This window comes from Heterocephalus glaber, unplaced genomic scaffold (genome assembly GCF_053883595.1).
Source record: "Heterocephalus glaber isolate CG9 unplaced genomic scaffold, H.glaber_assembly_v1.0 deba00001498, whole genome shotgun sequence".
Taxonomy (NCBI): Eukaryota; Metazoa; Chordata; class Mammalia; order Rodentia; family Bathyergidae; genus Heterocephalus; species Heterocephalus glaber.
In genome coordinates this window covers 5083618-5106243 of record NW_028258321.1, presented here as the reverse complement: position 1 = coordinate 5106243, position 22626 = coordinate 5083618, and the positions used below count along the sequence as shown (strand labels likewise).

General features: G+C 52.8%; 1 protein-coding gene and 1 long non-coding RNA gene across 3 annotated transcripts in view; one reads left to right on the top strand and one right to left on the bottom strand.

The window, feature by feature from the left end:
• The first annotated feature begins 149 nt into the window (after window positions 1-149).
• Window positions 150-22626, top strand: part of Neurl1 (neuralized E3 ubiquitin protein ligase 1) — a 61814-nt gene continuing 39337 nt past the window's right edge. The window contains exon 1 of one of the 2 annotated variants that reach the window (XM_087185848.1): window positions 150-291. In XM_087185848.1, the coding sequence (XP_087041974.1) occupies window positions 207-291 (85 nt within the window). In that variant the 5' untranslated portion in view covers window positions 150-206. The remainder of the gene's footprint in view (window positions 292-22626) is intronic. The other variant, XM_004866484.4, reaches the window with a different exon arrangement.
• Window positions 15038-22159, bottom strand: LOC147825486 (uncharacterized). Its single transcript, XR_015440701.1, has 4 exons — window positions 21846-22159; window positions 21177-21285; window positions 20327-20429; window positions 15038-19716 (listed from the first exon to the last, which is right to left on the bottom strand). It is a non-coding gene; the product is annotated as an uncharacterized LOC147825486 (long non-coding RNA).

Sequence of the window (22626 nt, the reverse complement as noted above, 5' to 3'; positions counted from 1 at the left end):
GGCGGCCCGGCCGAGCGCCGACCCCATGGCCCGCGGGGCGCGCGCCGAAGCCCGAGCGCCGGCGGGAGCGCGCGCGCAGCCGGGGGCCGGGCCGCGGGCCATGGCGGGCAGGTAACCGCGGGCGGGTAGCCGGGGCAGGGAGGGCCCGGGCCGCCGCTCGGGCCGCCGCCCGCACGCACACCTGGCCGCGCCGCCGGAGCCGAGCCATGGGGAACAGCTCGTCCAGCGCCGCGTCCCGGCCGCGAGGACAACCGGGCCGGCCGCCGCGGGGCCACCCGCAGCCCCTCCAAGGTAGGCGGCGGGGCACGGGCACCTGTTGTGGGGCGCCGGCGGGAGGGCCCGCGCCTCGGACGTCGGCGTCGCCGGGGCGCGGAGCGGGCAGGGCCGGCTGCGGGAGAGGAGCGAGCAGCGAGGCGCGGCTGTGGAGGGGCCGCCGCCGCCCGCGGTCCCCCTCCCTCCTGTCCCCGGCTGAAGCCCGGCTGTGCCCCAGTGAGGCAGCGCTCGCCACGGCTTGCTCCTGGGTTCTTCTGCAGCGCTTGGCCTCTGGCACCCCCGGGAACGGCTTGGTTTCTCGGTGCTCCCACAGACCGGTATCTAGTTGGAACCCCAGAGAAGAGGGGCCTTCACCAGGAAGGGGTCTGCCATCCGCTCCCTGGAACCCACTCAGCCCCCCAGGCCCGGGCCGGGCTGTGCAGCTTCCCGAAGCCCTGCCGGGTCTTGCCAGGCCGCAGTCTCGCCGCTGCCTTCAGGGAGCTGCTGGTTTCTTCTCAGAGCCAGACACCCGTGTCCTGGGCATCTGGAAGGCAGAAAGCCAGACGGCAAGCCCTTGGCTTGGGCATTCCCGAGAACAGCCTCTTCTTCAGGCCCCCAGGGTACGACGAGGAAAAAAGTAGTGCCCTTTAGCACAGAACTACTGAAGTTTGCAAAGAATTTCACAAACACTTTTTCAGTGAGCACAAAGACGGTTCAGTGGCCGGGGTGGTCAGCAGAGCAGAGCAAATAGTGCCCATTTCACAGCTGGAGAGAACCAGGCGTGCTTCAGGCTCCAAGCCAGCGCGACCAGGGCCAGGGCAGACCCCTGTCTCCTGACTGGGGTTCTGCCCTCTCCTTCCCGGCCGGTACCCTCAGGACCGGGGAGAGGAGAAACAGGGCTACTGTCCTGCAGTCCAGCTCGGCGCTGAACTTCACCTCTCACTTGGCTCGGGAAAATCAGCGGAATCTGCTGTATCTTCCTGGGAACTGACGTGATGATACGTGACCCTTTCATTTATCTTACTCATCGACCTTGCAGTTCACCTGGGGGAATGTAAGGAAATGGAGATGCAGGCGAATACCTTCGGCACTAGGCTAGGATGTTCACGGCAGTGGTATTTATAGTAGGAAGAAGCCTACGTGCCCAGTAACCATGGTGTATATGCAGCCATTAAAATGATATTTTTAAAGACTATTTTGTGATTTCAGTAAATACAGCATAAGGACAGGGTACAAAATTATAAATATCATCGGATTCCAATTTACTTAAAAAGAAATTGTATGAATGGGAAGGAAAACCAACAAAAGAAAAACAAATGTTAAAAACCCACAAGGGACATTTCCAAAAGGTTAACAATACCTGTTTTTCCCAGGGTATTGGAATCATATAAGTTATTTCATCTTTTCTTGTTTATATTTTACTCTTTCTAAAATATGTGCCTTCAGTGGCCAGTGTTGGTATGTGTAGAGATTGCTTTGGATCATTGAAAACAGATTTCCAATGATGGAAGAACCTGTGGACATCATTCAGTTCCACTTCCTCCCTTCCAAACATAGGTGAGGGAAAGGTCAGTGATTTGCCCAAATTACTTAGTGGCTCTGTCAAGTGGCAAGGTGGGCTCTGTCCTTCAGGGGCAGGGGTTAGCTGTGGGCTGGCGAGTCGATTTGCTTATTGAATACCCACAACTGCTCCCCTAAGGTCCTATTCTTCCCTACTTCCCTGCAAGACTGAAGGGCCCCAGGAATCCCACGTCTTTTACCTAAAGTTTGGGATTGTGGGTTTGTGAGGCCTCTGTGGCTAGGGTCTCTGGCAGGAGGCAGGAGCAGGTGGGAGAAGATGTCCTAGCTCTGGTCTCCATCTGCACAGCTACTGGAGACAGCTGTAGGAACTGTGATCCTGCATCCCGTCTCAAGGTGAAGGATGGAGTGTTCCCAAGAAGGCCACCTGTCTGCGTCGGCTACCCTTCAGCTTCGGTCTGCTGATCCTTTCTCTGACTGACTGTTAGGCGTCTGTTCCCATCAGCCCACCTAACCGAGTCAGCCCTTTATTCTGTAATGGTCTAGCACCACTCCAAATGCCCTGCACTGATGACAGCCTCCTCTCATCTACCAGCGGGCAGCCAGGCTTCTACGCTCCCTGGATGAACACTCACCCCAGTAGGCTGAGGCTCTGACTGCTTGCTGCCCCGTCTTCTGCTTCTGTACTCATCCAGAATTCCGCTCTGATTCTTAGCAGTGACCAGGGGGGTGGTACAGCTGGTTATATTTTTTCTTTCCTTCCATAAGTGCAATCTGTAGGTTTCTCACTATTATAATTAAAACAAGTGGAGGAGTCCTGGTGTAATAGGCACCCCGGGACTGACTGGAGATCCACAGATCAGTCTGGTGCCAGGATGGCCTTCACTTCCTGGTGGTGGACTTGGTCTTCATCCCGGAGATGCACGCTGGCCTATTCCCAGGGCCCAGGAGTGTGTGTGTGCCGGCTGAGCACAGGGTGGCCGGGAGCAAACATAGGCAGCTGAGGGCTTTCTCCCCTCAGATCTTTCCCAGTGCCTGGCCACCTGCACTAAGTGGGGAGGGGCTGGCGGCTGGAAAGGCTTCAGGAACCGGCGCTCCACCCCAGGAGCCATGCAGAGACAAGGTGGGATGGCCCACCTTCCATCTTCTTCTTAAAATTATAGTAAAATTTACATAACGTAAAATTTACAATATCTGACTCAGTGGCATTTAGTACATTTACAGTGCTGTCCAACCATTACTTTCAAACCCACATTATTTCATCACCTCTAAAGGAAATCCCATGTGCATCACTGAGCAGTCACTCTTCATCACCCCACCTCGATCCCTGACAACCTCGAATGTACTTCCTGTCTCTATGGATTTGCCTATTCTGGACATTTCATATAAATGGAACCCTATAACATTTGTTCTTTTTTTGGTACGGGGGATCGAACTCGGGACCTTGTGCTTGCGAGGCAGGAGGTGGAACCACTGAGCTAAATCCCTGGCCCAACATGTGTTCTTTTGTGTCGAGCCACTTTGATTGAGCATAGTATTTTCAAGGTTCATCCACCTTGTAGAATGTCTTTCTGACCGAATAATATTTCATTGTGTGATTGTGCTGCATTCTGTTCATGCGTTCATCAGTTGATGGACATTTGGGTTGTTTTCAACCTTTGATTATTATGAATAATGGTGCTATGAACATTTGTATGTAGCTTTTTGTTTGAACACCTGTTTTCAGTTCTTTTAGGTATATGGCTAGGTGTGGACTACCCGTCCTTTCAAAGAGGGTGTTTCCTAGTTGGACACACGTTACAAAGCCCTTGGTTGTGACAGCAGCAGGGAGATCACCCCATTTCCACCCCTCACCCCAGCTCTGGCTGGCTGTGACCCAGTCAGACATCTGGTGTTTTTTGTGTGGCAGAGGGAAGAGCTGCTGTGTTCAGCTTGGGGGGGCCTTGATAATGAGGTGGGCCAGGCAGGAACTTGTGTGCAGACCTGAACTTCCTCCCTACCTCTAGGGCTGGAGGAGCCGATGGCCCTCCTTCTGGCCAATTTTCTGCCTTCACTGTTTCCAGGATGCGGGTCTGAGTCCCGGACGTTGCGACAGCTGCTGACCTAATTGCCTCTAGTCAATCAGCATGACCTTCCAAGAGAACTCTTCATCAGATCCTGCCTGTGACCGCAGTGGCTGAGATGCTATAATCAGATATCCAAGGCTTCCACTCTTCCTCATATACTCAGCCAGGCTGTGTCTGCTTTTCCCTCGGTTGTCATGACGTTGGTAGATGAGGTGAGCTCATGCAGCTCCCACCCGAAGAGGCCGCCATCAGTCTGGGTTCCTGGTGACCTCCTCAGCCACCCCAGACTACAGAGATTGGGGCCGCCTCAGGGCCCACCCGCCATCTGTCGGGCTCAGCTTTACCTTTGAACCCTTCTGTCGATCCCCGTGATCTTCATACTCGCCACCGTGTGTTGGGTGGCTCCTGTGTGCCAAGCCCTTATGTATTACTCCAGTAATATCCTTCGGACAATCTACGGAGGGAGCAGCACTGTCATCATTTCACAGATGGAGAAAGGGGGCCCAGCTGTGTGATCCCACACCACATAGCTGGAAACTGATGGAGCTGAGATGCAAACCTGGGGCCCGCCTTTAGAGCTCATTACTGTAACCACTACACTGTCCTGCCACGGAGAATTTAGCCTCTGCTAAGATCAGCCTTCCACTGTGTGTCAAGGGCAGGCGGCAGTCTTCCAGTATGGGGACAGAGCCCCAGAGAGGGGAAGGGAGTATGAGAGACGGGCTCTTGGTGTGCTTACCCTTGGTTAACCTGGACTAAGAGGGCTGGGCTCGTCCCAGGCCTGCCTCACACTCTGCTGTAGCGCTCAAGCCACTGGGCACTCATCCACCGGCTCATCCCTCCCCCTTCCCACCCACTTACAGCCCGGTCCTTTTCATTCATTCATTCATTCATTCATTTGCGCCCCTCCCACTGGGGGATCGAACTCAGGACCTTGCTTGCACTTGCCAGGCAGGCTCAGAGCGACTGAGCTAAATCCCTGGCCCCTATTTATTTGTTTGTTTATTTATTTGTTTGTTTATTTTTAATTTTGAGACAGAGTCTCACTAAATTGCCTAGAGTGGATTTAAATGTGCCGCCCTTCTGCCTCGGCCTTTCTAGTAGCTGCGATTACAGGAAGGTGCTCTCCTGGAAGTGCATGTGGTTAGACACCTTGGGGAGAATTTTCTTTTCTTTTGACCCAGGGTTTCTCAAAGTGAGGTTTTTCTACTGCCTGCATCAGCTTTACGCCTAACATATAGGCTCCATGCCTCGAGCTCAGCCCTACGACTGGACTCAGTTCCTGTGGGATGGGTCCCCAAACCAGCCCCAGGCCCTCTGTAGTTCCCAGAGGCCTGAGAACAGCTCCGGCTGGGCCCTCAGGGTGGGGCGAGCACCTCTTCGGGAGGAACCTGGAGCTGAATGCACTTCGGTGTGGTGCTAGAGGGACCCTTGCAGAGTGGCCAGCAGGGCGGCGAGAGAGGCTAGGTGGGCTCAGGCTGGCTCGGTGTCAGCCTGAGACAGATTTTATGCTGTAGAATTTATCCTTGGGAGCCACGGGTAATGTAGTGATTTTATTTATATACCAGCTGCAGAATACAGCCTGGGGGAAGAAGGAATGAAGCAAAAAACAAAAACAATAAAGATTTTTAAGAAGCCCAAATTTTGCTGCTAAGCATTCATTTAATCTCCCTATAAACATGAGGTAGCTATTATTACCTTATTTTATAGGTGAGAAACTATATGTTATGGATGCTGTCCAGAATCTAGGAAAAGGTCCAAGCCCATGAGGGAGAAAACTGGTCCTGGGAGAACTTCCCTACGCTGGGGTCACTTTCCCTGGCAGGGTGCTTAGTCCCCTCGGGCAGTGAGACAGAACCCCAGGGATGAGGGTGTGGATAACAGAAGTGTGTTTCTTGCCATTCTGGAGGCGAGACATCTAGATGGGGGCCAGCGCTGTGTCTGGTCGGAGCCTCCTGCCTTGCTGTGTCCTCAAGTGCGTCCTCCTGGGGGCATGAGTGTGTCCACTTTGTCCGAGGCCACTGACCCTGTCAGATCTGGGCCCAGCCTTATGACTTCTTTTAACCTTAATTACCTCTTGAAAACACTTTCTCCAAATACTGTTACCGTGGGAGTTTCAAATATGATTCTAGAGGGATACACTTAGGCCGCAGCAGATGGCCTGTGCCACGTGCAGGTGTGCTCACTGAGGCCGAGGCACTGGCTCCAGAGCATAGAGCTCAGACGGCAGCTGGACGGCAAAGCAGAAGCAGCAGGAGGAAATTGGGGGAGGAAGAAGGGCAGGAGCTGGGCACAGCTCAGAAAATGCCAGGGCTGCCCCCACCCCGGGTGCCATCTGGCTGGCTCCCTTTCCTGTTAGTCTGTGACTGTCTTATTCCTGGACCCGCACACCCAGGGGCTACAGGCTGAGGGCTGGCTTCTTGCTGAGCCGTTGCTCTGGCAACCTTGGGTAGGATGCAAGTGGTCTCCTTGGTAACGCCTGGGAAACCTGCCTCAGGGATGGAGGGAAATGAACTGGCCAGTGGTCAGGCTGGGTGGCACAGGCAGAGCCAGGCCAGCACTGAGATGAGCAGGTCTGCGAGGAGGGGCAGCTTGGGCAGCCTGCTGACCATTCCTCAGCCAGAGTCCAGAGGACCTGTGGTCCTGTGTGCCTGCCTGGCCAGACCGGAGGCACTAATGGGGCAGCCCAGGAGGTGAGAGAGGGCAGAGGAACGGGGAGGGAGGGGGGATACAGCTTCTGGATGACAGAGCCAGCTGGGCTTATTAAAAGATGCCTATCAGGGGTCATTACCCGGCCAGCTGCTCCAGGAAATGAACAGGTGCTGACTCTTGGAGGGGCAGAGGGGGCCAGGGAGTGGAGAAAAGTAGGCTGAGAGAGGAGGAGGGAGGGATGGAGTCTCTGGGAGCAGCTGGGTGGCTTGGCTTTCCTATGCTGTGACAGCTCTGGGGGCCCCGCTCTGGCCTGGGCTTGGGCCTAAAGTTCTCCCAGGTGTGTGGAGGGCAGGGCTGCTCTGACTGTGGGAGCATGAGGGGTGGGTGGGGCAGCCCCTGAGCCTCAGCGCTGGCCCAGTGGTCCCTAGTATGATGGGGTGCTGCTTGGACAGGGGCTCTGCCATGGAGCTGACCCACAGTAACAGGGGAGAGAACTGAGCCGGAGTGTGGTCACTGCTGATAGTCTGTGTGCTTGGGCTTCACATAATCACTGCAGCAGCTATCAGAGGTAGGGATGCTTATTAACCATCATAGGTGGGCACGGAGCCTGAGGGGTCACGTGACCTGCCCATGGTCACAGGGCTGGTATGAGAGGGGCTGGGTGGACTTGATCCTAGACCGCTCTCACATTGAAGCAATCACTCTGCATTTTTTAAAATAATCTTTTCTTTTAGGAGTTTAAGATGTACAGAATTCTTACAAAAATAATGCAGAGAGTCTCCATGTTCTCCACACTCAGTTTCTCTGTTTATATTTTTCCTTTGTTGTTTTTCATGTTGCAGTGCTAAGGATGGAACTCGGGGCCTTGTGCATGTTAGGCAAATACTCCACCACTGAGCCACATCTCCAGCCCTTTTTAAAATTTTATTTTGCAGGGCGTAGTGGCTCATGGCTATAGTCCCAGTACTCTGGAGGCTGAGGCAGGAGAATTGCCTCAAGTTCAAGGCTGGCCTGAGCTTATAGTGAGACCCTGTCTCAAAAAGCCAAAAAAGGGCCGGGGATTTAGCTCAGTGGGTCTCGCTAAGTTGGGCAGGCTGGCCTTGAGCTTCATGACCCTCTTTCCTTAGCCTTCCGAGTGGCTGGTATTAGTCATGATCCCCAGGCTTCGCAATATGGGACATTCATGACATTGATAAACCAGTGTTGATCTAGTGTCTTTAATTAATGCCCCTAGTTTATTCAGCTTTCTCTGCTTCCCTGTTGACCTTTCTTGGTTCTGGGATTCCAATGCAGGATTCCACATTAAATTTTTATAACCACAGTTTATATTTCATTGCTGTATTTTTTTTTGGTACTGGGAATGGAACTCAGAACCTTTTGCTTTCGAGGCAGGCAGCGGAACCACTGATCTAAATCCCCAGCCCTCATTGCTGTAGTTTCTTAATCTTCTCTTGGTTATGATAATTCTTCACGCTTTCCCTGTTTTTCATGATCTTCGTAATTTTGATGCACGCTGGCTCTGGATTTGTAGTGTGTCCCTCTTGTGGTTTATAGTACCTAGTGCTCCTCTGTAATCAGATCATGGTTGTAGGTTTTGGAGAGAAAGACCACAAATGTGAAGTGGCATTTTTGTCACATCACACCCACTGCTCATGCTGTCAGCATGACTCATCAGTGCAGACACTGACCTTGAGCCTACGAGGTAGGGCTTGTCAGGTTTCTCCAAGGTAAATCTGCAGTCCTGCTACCCCTCCATACTCCATTCTTTGGATGAAAGTCACCATGTGCAGCCACACACAGGGCCGGAGGCGGTGTGGCATCTCCTTGCTCTGCCCAGTTATTTCTTCACTGCCTCCAGCAGCTATGTTTGAATCCAGGCTGGGAAAGGAGAGAGGTGGTCTTGGTCTAACCTAAAAATGAGTAGGGCTGACTTCACGGTCCAGAGCAGAAGCAGTGAGCATGTTGGCCACAGAGATGTCTGTCTGCATATTAAATGCTACCCACCACGCCAGTGACTTCGCTTCAGAGCACCGAGCTGGGTCTGGAGGACTGCTGCAAGGGGTGTCCCAGGCCCGGGAGCAGAACTGGCCTTCTGTGCTGGAGAACAGAGCTCAGGGTGGACTCAGGGCTGCTGCTGAGTGTGGAGAGACTGAGCTCCCCTGGGCCTCCTGGCCAAGAGCCTTTCAGTAGAAAACCATTAAGCAGCCACTTCCTTGCCTCTTGGCCAGTTCACTCCCCCCCTACTTCTGTCCCTGGAAATAAACCGCTGGCCACATGTACAGGATTGGGGCAGGAGAGGGGACTCTTCTTGGGATCCAGGGACACAGGGAGAGAGGGCTGTCAGCCTGGTCACCTGGTTGCCCATCTGGCTGCTCCAGAGGTTGGGGTGGGGATGTCACAGGGAGAGAAGAGGCAGGTGAGGGAAAGCTGCTTGCGTCACCGTCACCGTGGTCAGGAGGCAGAAAGACAAAGGAAGAGGCAGGGACAAGAATACCCCCTTCCAGGTCACTCCCAGGGACCCATCTTCAACCAGGCCCCACCTCCAAACATGGACTTTTAGAGGACACTTTAGATCCAAACCATATGTCTTAGTTACTTTCTCATTGCTGAGACAAAGTACCCAGCACCCAAAGTTAAAGGAGGAAAAGTTTATTTAGCTCACAGTTTGTAGATGTTCCATAGTCAGCTGGCTCCAAGGCAGGATGGCATGGCAGAGGGGCGTCACAGAGGAGAAACAGTTCATGGCATCCACCCAGTAGCAAAAGCAACAAAGGGAACCTTAACAGTGTCTTTCTGCCCCTTTTATCTTATTCAGACTGCCAGGATTAGGGCAGGGCCAAAGCAATCAGTGTACTGGTTTAGTAATCACACACCCTAACCCTAGCATCCACACTCTAGATTCAGCTACCTCTGAAAAAGCCCCACCCATGGCCCCCTGCAGCTTTGGGGGCCATCTAGACACAGCCATAGCTCCATAATCCCAGTGTAGGGGCGGTGGCCATGGACTTCAAATATCAGAACACACATTCATCACTGAAGTTGACTGTCCTACCGCCTTTCTCAGTCTGGGTCCTCTGAATCCCAGGGAGGGGAAGTGACTTGCCCAAGGTCATACTTCTGCACAGGCCAGGGTGGTTGAGCCTCAAGGCTCCCTGTTTGCTGGATGATTTGTAGGAGCCGGGAGAAGCGGAGTCCAGAGGGACCAGAGGGACGCCCGAGGCGGCAGATTGTTGCTCCAGCTGTGGTGTGCATGCCTGCCTGCTTGGCCCCCAAGGGCTTTATGCAGAGAGTGATAAGATACCCAGATGTCCCAGAAAAACACTAGGGCAAGAGAGGATTGGGAAGGGGCCAGACAAGAGGCCCCTGCAGGTTCCAGGTGAGGGGAAGGTGTGGCTTCTCCCGGGGGTGGGGGCAACGGGCAGTAGGCAAGTGCATCCCTCTGTATCCAAGGGCTCCACAGCCACGCATTTAACCAAACACCAATCAAAACTATTTTGGGGAAAAAAACTATTTGGAAAAAATAGCGTCAGTACTGACAGGTGCAGACTTCCCTCCTTTTCACTGTTCCCCAAACAGTTCAGGGTAACACTATTTGCACAGTGTCTACGTGGTGTTAGACATCACAAGAAAGCACTTAAAGTCCACACCATTGTACACAAGGTATCCTCCAGGTGCTGGGGCTGTGGACACCATGGGGCAGCTGTGGATGGGCTTGGGGGCACTGTGGAGGTGTACCCGGAGGTCTGCAGCGGGGATGCAGGAGGGGAGCAGTCTGGAGCTCGAAGCTGTGTGTCTGGGCCCAGGAGTGATGTTGGGGTCAATGGTTAGTGAGCCCCGCAGGCTTCGTGGCAGGTTGGGTGCATGTTGACGTGATGCACCCTCGAGGGCCAGGTTCCCGCCAAGGTGTGAGGCTGTCGTGCTAGGAGGAGAGGTGAGAGATCAGGTTCCGGCTGGCCCCGAGCTGCTGGTTCTACTCTTACCCCTGGGAGATCATCTGTAGTTAATGTCCCCTCTGCCTGTCACACGTGGCTCCCTGGAGGGCAGAGGCAGGGCCCTAGCACCTGCCATGTGATGTGTGCCTGATTCTGGCTGCCCTGCAGCCTGAGACCTCAGTCCTGACCTGGCCAGGCCTCTCTGGGTGCCAGAACCCAGACACACACATGCAAACATGCATCATGGCCATAAATCAGCCAGCACAGGCCAGGGTGTCTCCAGCTTTCTCAGAGTGGAGATTGGACCCCCACCTGGGGCTCGGTGCTTATTGGATTATTAAGCCATCCAGGGAGAAGAGGTAGGAACTGGCTGGATGGCCTTTAGTGATGCAGAATGTGCTAAAGGGGCTGAGAAGCCAGCTGGGGTGAAGCAGGCAGAGAGAAGAGAGAAGCTGCCTCCGCTTCTGGGCCGGGGCGCATCAGAGTGGCACACAAACTGTCCCCTCCTCCACCCTCTCTCTCCTCCACGGGAGGAGTCACACCTCACTTCACAGAGGATGTGCCGAGGCCCAGCTTGTCACAGGACTGTGGAAGTCCCAACCTCCAGTCTGTCCCAGGCTCCCGGGGCTCAGTGTGTCCTCGTTAGGAGGCCACCCCCTTCTGTGCTCACCCTTGGGACACAGCCAGGGCTTCTGCCTGCTGTTGAGGACCCTGGGATGCCCTCCAGCTTCCAGCAAGAAAGCCAGACCTGGGACCAGTGCAGGGCCAGTCCTGGCTGGGGTGACCGTTCCTGCTGGTTCAGGGAAGCTGCTCTTGAGGGGTGCAGAGGTGGGGCTGGTGGGCCAGTGGAGCAAGGAGCCCAGCCGGACCCTAGCCACTCCTGTGCAGTCTAGAGGGGATGATGGGACACAAGTGACCAGGAGGCCACACACGTGGTCATTTCTGCATCGTTGGCAGCCCGCCTGCATGTGGAGCCCTGCTTGCTTGAGGGTATGCCATCTCCTCCACTGTGAACGTGAAGAAAACTGTTTAGAGGGCTTGGGTTTCCTCATCAGAGTCCCAAGTTGAGGTTGTGGTAAAGAAGCAAAATACAAGAAGAGGCTACGCTGGTTGCTGAGATCCCACTATGTAGTCCACCATAGTTCCAGACTCGTTCTGAAGGGAGTGGGCTGTCTGGTGTCAAGGTTCACGAGGCACGAGGAGGCTCTACGTGTTTTGGGGTGAAGGTGCCATTTCTCCAGGCAAGGTTCTGGGTTGGTGTTGAGGCTCCCGATTTGGGGGTCTGGGTTTCATTCCTGGAGGACAGTGTTCCATTTCAGGGTAGGAGTCATGATTGGACTTGAGCTTTGAAACTGGTGGCCAAGTATCCATTTAGGGGGTCAGGAGTTGGGATTCTCTTCTTGGGTGTGGGGTTCAGTTACAGGGCAGAGGTCTTATGCCATGGGGGTAAGGGAAAAGCTGTCTTTTCTAGAGGAGACCTTTAGCAAAGTGGGTCATTAGCAGATGAAGGTGCCAGTAGAGAGACCCCTGAGCTAAGGTCCCGGGTTTCAGCCCTTGCCTGCATGTAAGACTGGCTGAGCTGCTTGTAAACTTTAGTTCTCTGGGTGCCATCTTTAGGCCAGACAGCAAGACGGACTCACAAAGCACCACCCCTGGTCCCTTGAGCCTCCCACAATGACACTGATGGCGAGCCATCGATGGCTGACGCTCAGTGAGTCGAATCCATGGTGATGGCCCTCTAGCTGCCCCAGGTGCTGCCAGCTTGGTCCGATGAGTGCCAATTGGACTGTAACTTGTGCTGAGTGGCCCCTGGGGAGAGGGAATGCTTATGAGTGGGATATGTTAATCTGGGTCCCTGGGGCTTGGCATGTGGCTGTGGCAGGCAGGACCCAGGCCTGCTTGGGCCAGCAGCCTCCCTCCCCTGTGGCCAGTCGCCTCTGCACAGGCGATGGGTGAAAACATGTTTGTAAACGGTGATCTGAAGGTGCAGCTGGCTCCCTCATGCTTTGCTGAGTGGCTGGGAGGCAGCGGGGTTGTGTCCTTGTCCCCAGCTGGGCTGGGACCGGGATGAAAGACACCCATGTCTGGTGCCCCAACCCTCACCACATTTTTCTCTCCATTACCACCAGTGGGGCTCTCGCTCCCAGAAAGCCAAAGCGACTGGGAAGAAAACATTCTGCTCTGTTTGTCCTGGGGTTTGAGAGCCTCTGGCTTCTTCCCCCCGTGTCCTGCTCAGGATCCCTGCACCTTGTTCAGGCTGGTGGTCTTGGCCTTATTTCCTGGGTGTCTCCTGGGCATCCCCGCTGCTCCCTGTGCCCACTTCTCCAGGTCCTGCACTGCCAGTGCCTGGGGTGGGGGCCCTGACTCCCAGCCTCCTGGTCCCCTCCACCCCTGGTGCAGAGGGGCCCTCCTGCCCAGGGTCCCCCTTTGTTCTACCAAACAGGGGAGGTGGTGTCCAGCTCTGGAGTGATTTCTCTCCTGTTCGAGAAGGATTTCTCCCTGGGACACTACCCCTTCCCTAGGTCCAGGAGACTCAGCACCTGAGGTGGGTCCAGTGCTCGCCACAGCCGTCTGTCCAGAGATGTGGGGTGGTGGGGTGGCTGGACCTGGGTCTGCAGTTACCCCAGGCCTGGCCAAGAAGCCTAAGAGGCTGAGAGCCCTAGTGATCCAGCTGAGCTTGGGAAACCCAACCTAGACGTTGGCCCCTGGTGCAGCCCAGCAGGCCTCTGAAATTCCCCAGTTACATCTAGTTACCCAGGGTGGCCAGTCACGCCAGTGTGCCAGGAGGGAAGAGGAAAGGCAAGCGGGCTGGAGTGGGCTGTAGTTGAGGGACAGGATCCAGAGTGGGACCTGGTCATGCTGCCCAAGCCACCTTGAGCTGGAGCAGTGGTGGGAACCTTTGGCGTGCGTGCTGCACCGGGCTGTCTGTGTCATTGACAGCTCTAAAAGGTTTGCCGTCCCTGAGCTAGAGGCTTAATGTCTCCATGTTGTGGTTCCTTACTTGAGACAATGCTTAGCCAGTAATTACAGCACAGCAGCTCAGTAGCAGAGCACTTGCCTAGCATGTATGAGGCCCCGGATTCCACCCCCAGTAGCACGCGCATGCATGCGTGCGCGCACACACACACACACACACACACCATCTTAGCTACTGCCATTGTTAGGCTCAAACACAGGCCTTGGCTTAGACATCGCTTCCTCTAGGAGGCCCTCTCTGGCCAGTGGGCTGGGTTAGGTGACCGCTGCGTTGCATCCCACTGCTGACCTGTGCTCCCTTTCCCTAACACTGGTCAGACTGCTTACTGCTTGCTCACTGTTGTATTTCTACCTTCAGTGCCTGATACCCACAGTGGCACTCAGCAAATATTTTGGAATAAATGCAAGAATGGACTGATTCTGGGGAATTGCAGCCTTCCTTCCATGAGCCCCTCAGAGGTGCTTCTGGTGCTTTGTGAGAGCCAGGCTCTGAGGATGGACTGGCCCTCCCCTTCAGGAGAGAGCGCGTAGCACTGATTGCTGCAGCTTAGGGGTAGGTTAGGCTGAGGGGAGTCAGGGAGACTTGGGTGGGCGGGTTGGAAGAGTGGTGTGGGCGCTTGAGCAGCAGGAGAAAGGTGTCCCCTTGGGTTGGGCAGGGCGGCTGCAGAGGTGGAGCTGCCTGCATGTGGTGACGAGGCAGGACCGCCAGTGACTGTCCTCAGGATCCAGAAGCTGTGAGAACCACCGGTCCTGCTCTGCCAGCCATAGATGATGCCTGCGAGATGCCAGGGCCCTGTCATGGAGGACGGGCAGGCCCTCCAGGGCTGGCTGGGCTCTGGGCAGGTGTATGGGCTGGTGGGAGGACAGAGAGGCAGTCTTGCTTCAGCCTGCTCTGCTTTGCAAAAAATTTCATGCTTATCTCAGGCATGGGAGGCAGATGGGGTGGCTTGTTGTCCAGGAAGGGTTGAATTGAGTCCCTTCTCTCCTCTTTTCCTTCCCTCCTGGCCTCCTCGACAAAGCAGGTGGGGTAGGAATTTCTGGGGCCATCAGTGGCTGGCTGATTCTCTCCCCTCCCTGCATCTCCCCTCTGGGGGTCTCTCTTTCTCCCCCTCTCTCCCCTCCCATTCTGCCCTTCCATTCCCACCTCCCCAGACCCAAGGGGCCACCCTGCCATGCTCCCGGTGAAGTCACCCTGCCCCAGCCTCTCAGAGGCTAGTCCCTTGCCTCAGAGCTCCAGAGACAAACAGGCTCTTTTTCATTTTTAGTGCTTAATACTGGAAATGTGAAGGTCTGTTTAGTCTTGTCCAGCTAACATAAACCAGCCGGAACTGGGCTGTGGCGGGAACTTTGCTGTAGGTTCCCTTATTTGGAATGAAATTCATTGTTTTGCACTGGGAGGTGCTGGGAACTCTGAGGGGGCCTGGCTAACCCTGAGTGGTCCCTTCAAGGGTCACCAAGGTGTCTGTGCCACAGAGGCTGGCCCTGGCACTGTTCTGCCCTTGCCAGATTCACAGACTGGGGACAGCCGCAAGCCACTTCCAGTGCTCAGGATGGAGAGTCTGAAGTGTTGTCCAACTTAGTCCCTTCAGAGAGGAGGAGCGACCTGCCCAGATGCATGGGGTAGGTCCAAGGAGATGGAGGTCCAGAAGCCAGGATCCAGCCCCCGGGTCCCCAGACCTCTGGGCGGTAGGCCAGATGCTGGTGGGTGGGGCGAGAGCGCTGCTGAGTCTGGCTTGAAGACTGGCAATTCCCTGAGGCTCCTGGGAAGCTGAGCGTGCTGGCCCGGGACAGAAAGCCAGGGAAGACACATGGCAGAGTGGAGGGGGTGGTCAGGGATAGGAGGAAGGGCCTGGGGTCCAGGAGAGCTGGGGCTGGTCCTGTGTCCGTGTGGCCTTGGCCTCGGTCTTCCAACCTGTCCTGAATGGTGTCTTTCTCTCCTAGGGTGTGCCCGGTAAACCGAGGCCAGGGTTGGGGTGTCCTCAGCTGTGACACGCTGTGTGAACTGTCTTGCTAGGCCAGCCACTGGCTCTCTCTGTGCCCAGGTTCCTCCTCCTGTGTAAAGAGGGGTGTGGCCTTGCCATGAGGTCCCTGCTAGGATTAGCTGGTTCCTTTGTCTCTTGATTTCTCCCTTCTCCAAAATTCTCGTTTGCAGACCAGCCCCATCAGACACAAGTTTATCTGGGGGAGACATCTGCCTGGTCGGATGGAGGCGGGCAGAGGAAGCACCAGCAGGCACTGGCGAGTGCCTGAGCTTTATGGGCACTGCTCGAGTTCACATCTGATTGCAGCTTATTAGCTGGGCCCCTGGTTTGGGCAGAGGCTTCAAACACCAGGGCTCTGCATCGCAGCCCTACAGCGGGAGCAGTGCACGGGTGGCTGCCAGGATGACATGAAGGCATGGTTGGGGCATGTCTGTCCCCCAGGATCCCCCACATAGGGCGTGGAGTGGGCAGGAGACAAACCATCGTGGCAGCCACTGGGGTCCTGGCTCCTCTTGTTCACCAGGCCAGCAGGGGCTCTCTCTGGCCTTGCTTCCTTAGCTCTGCCTCAAGTGCCCAACTCAGAAAAAGAGAGTGTGTGTTTGGACATGCTTTGTGGAGGAAGCTCCCCATTTTACAGCTTTTGAACAGAGCCTCTGATTTAGTCACTTATTCTTTTCATGGAGAGCACACTGCTGGGGTGGAGGAAGTGGACACTGGCCAGCGCAGGGCTGAAAAAGAAAAACCCCTGTCAGAAAGGGTGGCCCTGAGACTCCCCAGAGAAGGGCCCTGGGTGGGGAATGAGGGCAGGAAGCATCGCACTGTTTACTATGGAAATTCCGTTCATCGCTCGTTGTTCGCAGGAGGATAGCTCTGGAATCCAGGGCTGTTTATAAAGGTACAGTAAGCGTTCACTTCTGCAGGGACAGTGAGACACTCCTTCACGAAAGATCTTCTTGTTGCCAAGAGCAAAGCATCACCAGTGACGCTGAACTCAGCCATAAAAGTGAGAGAGTGATGCATGGGGCAGACAGGCGCCTTGTCTCGGCCAGGGGAGCAACGAGGCTTTGGGATTTGCTCCCCAGCCGGTTCACTCTCGCTGCCCCATGGGGTGGGTGCTCACACCGTGAGGCAGAGGGGCACCGTCTATCCAGGGCCCTGGCCTGAAGAGCCGTGCTGGGTGGCACAGATCAGTGAGAGCTGGGAGTGCTGAGGAGAGGGCAGAACCCAAGATGGCACCCAAGGAGGCTGCGATTCCACGGGGCTCCAGAAGAGGGTGAGGGGAAGCCAGAGGGCTGGGCTTTGGTCAGGGTGTCAGAGGAGCCCCAGACAGCCCGGCTAGATGTTGGGTCTGCAGCCCACGTGTCGCGTAAAGCTCAGGGAGAGGTTGGGGCTACGACAGGACACGCTGGCAGCAAGCAGTCAGTGTTGCTAGACTGTGAGGGTAAAGTGCGGATGTGGGAGGGAGCTGTCAGAGAGGCTAGGAAGAGCCAGGAAAGGGCAGGGGACAGAGCCGCAGGCAGGCTAAGGTGTGACGTGGCATGCCAGTGCACACTGTTTCTCACGCTGTGATGGGCCTGCACAGTGCCGGGAAACTCGTAAAAATGCAAATTCCTCTTCAAAAGACCCCAATAGCCAAAACATTCTGAAAAAAGAACAAAACTAGAAGACTCACAGTTCCTGATTTTTTTTTTTTTTTTTTTGAGACAGGGTCTTGATATATAGGCTGGTCTTGAACTCACGATGTAGCTCAGGCTGGCCCCAAACTCGCAGCAATCCTCCTGCCTCAGTCTCCCAAGTATACTTCCTGATTTTAATACTACAATCTTTATGTACTATCAGCATAAAAACAGGAATATAGACCAATGGCCTAGACAGAGAACCCAGAGACAAATCCTTATATATATGGTCATCTATAGGGTGCCAAGACTTTCAGTGAGAGAAGGACTTTCAACAAATAGTGCTGGGACAACTGGATACCCACATGCAAAAGAATGAAGTTAGACCCATTCCTAACACCATATACAAACACGAGTTCGAAACGAATCCATGACCTAAATGTAAGACCTAAACTATAAAACTCTTAGAAGAAAACAGGGGAAAAGCTTCTTGACACTGGATTTAGCAATAGTTTCTTGGATACAACACCAAAGGCACGGGCAACAAAAGAAAACAAAAAACTGAACTTTATGAAAAAATTTGAAATGCATTAAAAGATAGTATCAAAATGCCTATATTTCCTAACTGCTTGGGAGGTTGAAGCGAGAGGATTATTTAAGCCTGTGAGTTTGAGATTACTTGGGGAACATAGTGAGACCTTGTTCTGGAAGCAAAACAAAGACAAACAATCAAAGCAATATCGACAGAATTAAAAAGCAACCCAGGGAATGAAAGAAACTACTCAAAAATCATGTGTCTGATAAGGGATTTATATCTAGAACATACAGAGAACTGCAAAAGCTGAAACAGCAAAACAACCTGATTGTAAAATGGACCAAGAACTTGAGTAGATATTTTTCCAAAGAAGATACACAAATAAATGGCCAAGAACTACATGAAAAGATTTCAACATCACTAATCATTAGGGAAATGCAAACCAAAACCATAATGAGATGCCACCACACACCTATTAGGCTGAGTACTATTTAAAAAATGGAAAATGGGCAGGGGATTTAGTTCAGTGGTTCTGCTGCCTGCCCTGCAAGCGCTAGGACCCAAGTTCGATCCCTGGTACCAAAAACAAAAACAACAACAAAAACAAAACAAAACAAAAATGGAAAAGAACATGTTGACAAGAAGGTGGAGAAATTGGAATTCTTGTGTGCTCTTAGTGGGAATGTAAAATGGTATAGTCACTATGGAAAATAGCATGACAATTCCTTGAAAAATTGAAAATAGGATCACCACGTGATCCAGCAATTTCATTCCTGGATATACATGTAAAAAACCGAGGACTGAGTCTTGCGGGTGTTTCTGTGTACACACGTACATAGTGGCATTCTTCTCACAGCTCACACATGCAGACAATCAGGTGTCCAGGGATGGATGAACGAGTAAGGAGAAGCGGTGTGTAATTGTAACGCATACTGTTCATCTTAAAAGGGGCGGATATTCTGATATTTCCCACAGCACAGATGAACCTTGAAGACATTATGGTAAATGAAATAAGCCAAACACCCACATGTGCACACGCGTGCAGACACACACACACGCCTGCACAATGCTGTTTGATTCCACTTGCACGAGGTCCCTGCAGTACTCACAGAGACAGGAAGTGGTGGTTGCTGGTTGCCAGGGCTGAGGGGAGGGGAATGGGAGTTGTAGTTTCATGGATAAGAGTCCTGGAGATGGTTGCTGGTGATGGTTACACAGCAACCTGAGTACACTTAATAGCACCGAGTACTTCAGGATATGCTTAGCATAGCTAAGATAGCAAATTTTGTTTTGTGTATTTTACCACCATAGAAAATATTGGAAAAGAAGCACAGATCCCTGGGACCCACCTCCAGATAATCCTGCTCAGTAAGCCTTGGGTGGGTTCCTGGGCTCTGCTTTTTAAAGCAGGAATCCCAGGTGATGCTGTGCAGAGCATCTGGGGCCCCACTGGGGGGATTTGCCCTGGAGTCAAGCGGGCTTGGGTTCAGATCTTGACCTTGGGTCTTGAGCTGTGGGTCCTCAATCTTCTGTGCCATCCATGTCTGTAAGCAGGCTGTGTGGATGAAATCTGGTCACAGCTATTGATCCTACAGCTCAGGGCCTGGTACAGAGTAAGGGCTCATTACACAGTGGACATTTCTTACGAGAGTGTGAAGAAGGTGAGCAGCTGCCCGCGTGGTGATCGGGTGGTTTCCTCAGGGAGCACCCCCTGGGCCACCGCCTGGCTCTCCGCTGGCTGCCCCAAATCTCCGTCTCCGGTGAGGTGACAGAACTGGTCAGCTCACTCTCCCCATGAGAAATGGACTGTTGGCTGGATGGCCTTCACCTGCTGGCCTGCAGGAAGTCTCCTTGAGTGCTGAGTGGACTCAGCTTTGGCCAAGTGAGCTGGGACCAGTGGGAGAGATAAGGCCCCGGGCTGTGAGGCCATTGCACCCACAGGGAACCATCTGCCAGGTGGGCCCGACAAGGGCAGGCCACTGTCTCCCCGGCTCTGCTCTGTGGGCCCCACGCTTTGTTCCACTGACACCTTGCTCACCAACTCTTGGCATCTGAAGGACATGTATTTTCTTGAGATCTGTTAATACCTCCAGCGGGGTCTCCTTGATGTCCAAACAAGTCTGCAGGCCATTTGTCTCTAGAGGGTAACTTTTCATGCTCTGATCCGTGAGGAGTTGATGTCATAGCCTGAAATCCAAGAAAAGTTATTGCTGAGAGCCTTGGTGGTGTGTGTGCGTGTGTGTGCGTGTGTGTGCGTGTGTGTGCGTGTGTGTGTGTGAGAGAGAGCACCTCCCTCCACACCTTTTGCCTGCACAGTTTCATGATGGAGGAATAGGTCAAGTATCTCCATGCACAGGATTACTTTGGAGCTTTTCACATTAAGAGGTAAAGATGAAAGATGTCTACCGTGTGTTAAGGGGGGAATACACATTGTGTTAGCAGTGTGCTCTTCCCTCCCTTGCTGTCTCCATTTCTTTCTTTCAATGAATGTGTATTTGAGGCCAACTGTGTGCCAGGCACTGTTATAGGTGCTAGGATAGAGCAGTGGACGAATTCCCTATGCCATGGATGTAGGTTCTTACGAGGAGAGACAGATTTTTTTTTTAAAGGCACCATATGGGATGTCAGATGGTGCTCAGTGCCATGGTGAGAAAAGTCCTAAGGGGACACAGCAAGGCATTATGGGCGGAGGCTGGGATGTCACACTGTTCTTTAGGCTGGCCTGATGGGATTCCAAAACGGCGAGGGGGCAGGGAGGCAGAGATCTAGAACAACTCTCCAGCCTGGGGTCCCAAACCTTGATGTCTGTGTGTCCACACACTCGGCACCCGTCTTTGTCTACTCTGCACAAACACAGGCCAGGGCCGGTGGATCAGCCCTCATCTGTTACCAGCGGCTTCCTGTAGGAATAGATGGGATGGTGTGATATGGAGAAATAGGATGCTTTCATTTTAGCCATAGAAATTATTAGTTTTCTTTATTTTTCTTTCTTTATTTTTTTTGGTACCAGGGATCGAACTCAGGACCTTGCACTTGTGAGCCAGGCGGCAGCACCACTGAGCTAAATCCTCGGCCCTATTTTCTTTATTTTTAATAATAAGCATGTATTGATTTTGCAGTTAAAAAAAAATCTTTATAGCCCTGCCCCTCCCCAGAGAAACTGTGGTCTGCAGAGTTGACTCCTCCTTTGACCAGCAGCATGGAAGAATAAATGAGATACTTGAAATATGACTGATGGTTGTGCCCACTGCTTAAGAAGGGTTAAATTCCTTTTCCTGCTCTTATTGTCCCACCGTGTCCAGGCCAGAGCTAGGTACCTGCCCACGGGTGGAATCCTGGCCTCTCACACCCTTGTGAGGGTCCCTGGAATTGGTGCTGGGGTGCCACCTCCCCAGGATTGGTTGGGTCTGATTCCCGCCCATCCCCAGGATGAGGGACCCCTCAGGGCCCATCAGGAACTTGTCCCAAGTTGTCCCAAGGCTGGGTGGGCACCATCTCAGTCCACACTCCCCATTTGTCATCACCCTCAGCTCTGCTGCCATCACCAGCAAAAGCTGCTCAGAAGCAGTCTGTTGCTTACATTATTATGAAACAAATACGCACTCTTTGGAAATCCAGAAAAACATAATGAAAAAGTAAGAACTCACCTGGAAATGATTAAAGTGAACATTTTGGAGTGTTTTTCTGTGGGTCGTCGTTTTCCGTCCTTGGAGTACCTCTTTGTCTCATGCAATCGGGTGGTTGGGTGGAAACTTGCTGTGGGGAGGAGTATAATACAATACAAACCTTATTCAACTATTTTAACCAAACCTGCAGATGGACCTTTCTAGGAGGTCTCTTCCTGCAGAGCCTGGATCTGTGGGTTGGAACTTCTGGGTAGCCCTTGTAGGCCTCTCCTCGGATGCTCAGGAGGCAGGCAGTTTGGCCTCTTGATGGTGAAATAAGAGCTCAAAGATGTTTGTATGAATTTGAGTGCGATTTTCTTCTAGATCTTTTTCCTTGTGCCTCACCTACCTATAATTTAACAGCGTTTCTTAAGGGACCAGCATCTTCTGAAAATATCCAACTTAGTTTTTGTTTTTGTACTTTTAAAACATAATGGTAGGAAAATGCCATAACATAAAATGTACGGTCCTAACTATTTTTAAGCTTACAGTTCAGCGGTGTTAAATACGTTATTGTTTTGCAGCTGTTACTGCCATCCATCTCCAGAAAGTTTCCACTCCCCCAACTGAAACTCCCTTAAACAAGAACTTTCTGTTTCCCTTGGTCCCCAGCCCTTGGCTAGCCCCCTTCCACTGGCTGTCCAAACGCACCTGCCTGACTGCTAGGTGGCTCAGATGGGCAGAGCCATCCTGTGTGTGTTCTTCGTGGATGGCCTGTTTCACTGCACATGTCTTCAGGGCTCGTCTGCAAGGTGGCAAGTGACAGGACTTCCTTTTCAAGGCTCTGAGAGATGCCCTGGTTCACAAAGATCACATTTTGTTCCTGAAGTCATCTGTCAGTGGACACTTGGTTGGCTTCCTCATTTTATCGATTGCAAATAGTGCTATAAACATGACATGCAAATATCTGTTTCACTTCCTGCTTTCAGTTCTTGTAGGTTTACACCCGGAAGTGCAATTCTTGGATCATATGGTAATTCTGCTTTTACTTTTTAAGGAACTGATTCGACTTTTTATAGAAACAGTTTTTGTTCCCTTCCCTTTCCTCTAACACTCACATGATTTGATAATTTTTCTGTTGCTTTTGTTTTGAGATGAGGGTCTCACTGTGGTTCAGCCTGGCCTTGAACTTGGATCCTCCTGCCTCAACCTCCCAGCTGGCTGAGATTGTAAGGGTGCACCACTGCACCTGGCCCTTGATATGCTTTGGAATACAGCTTTATGAAAGTAGAACTGACATATAATACATGGAACATGTTTAAATATACAATTTGATGCGTTTTGATATACGTATACACTTGTGACATCACTGGGGGCAGCAAATGAGAAGGCATCTCTGTTCACCCTCAGAAGTTTCCTTGTGTCTAAAGAGCAAAATAGAAGACAGATGATAGGAAACAGGAAGACGGATCTCTTGCAAATAGGAAGGACA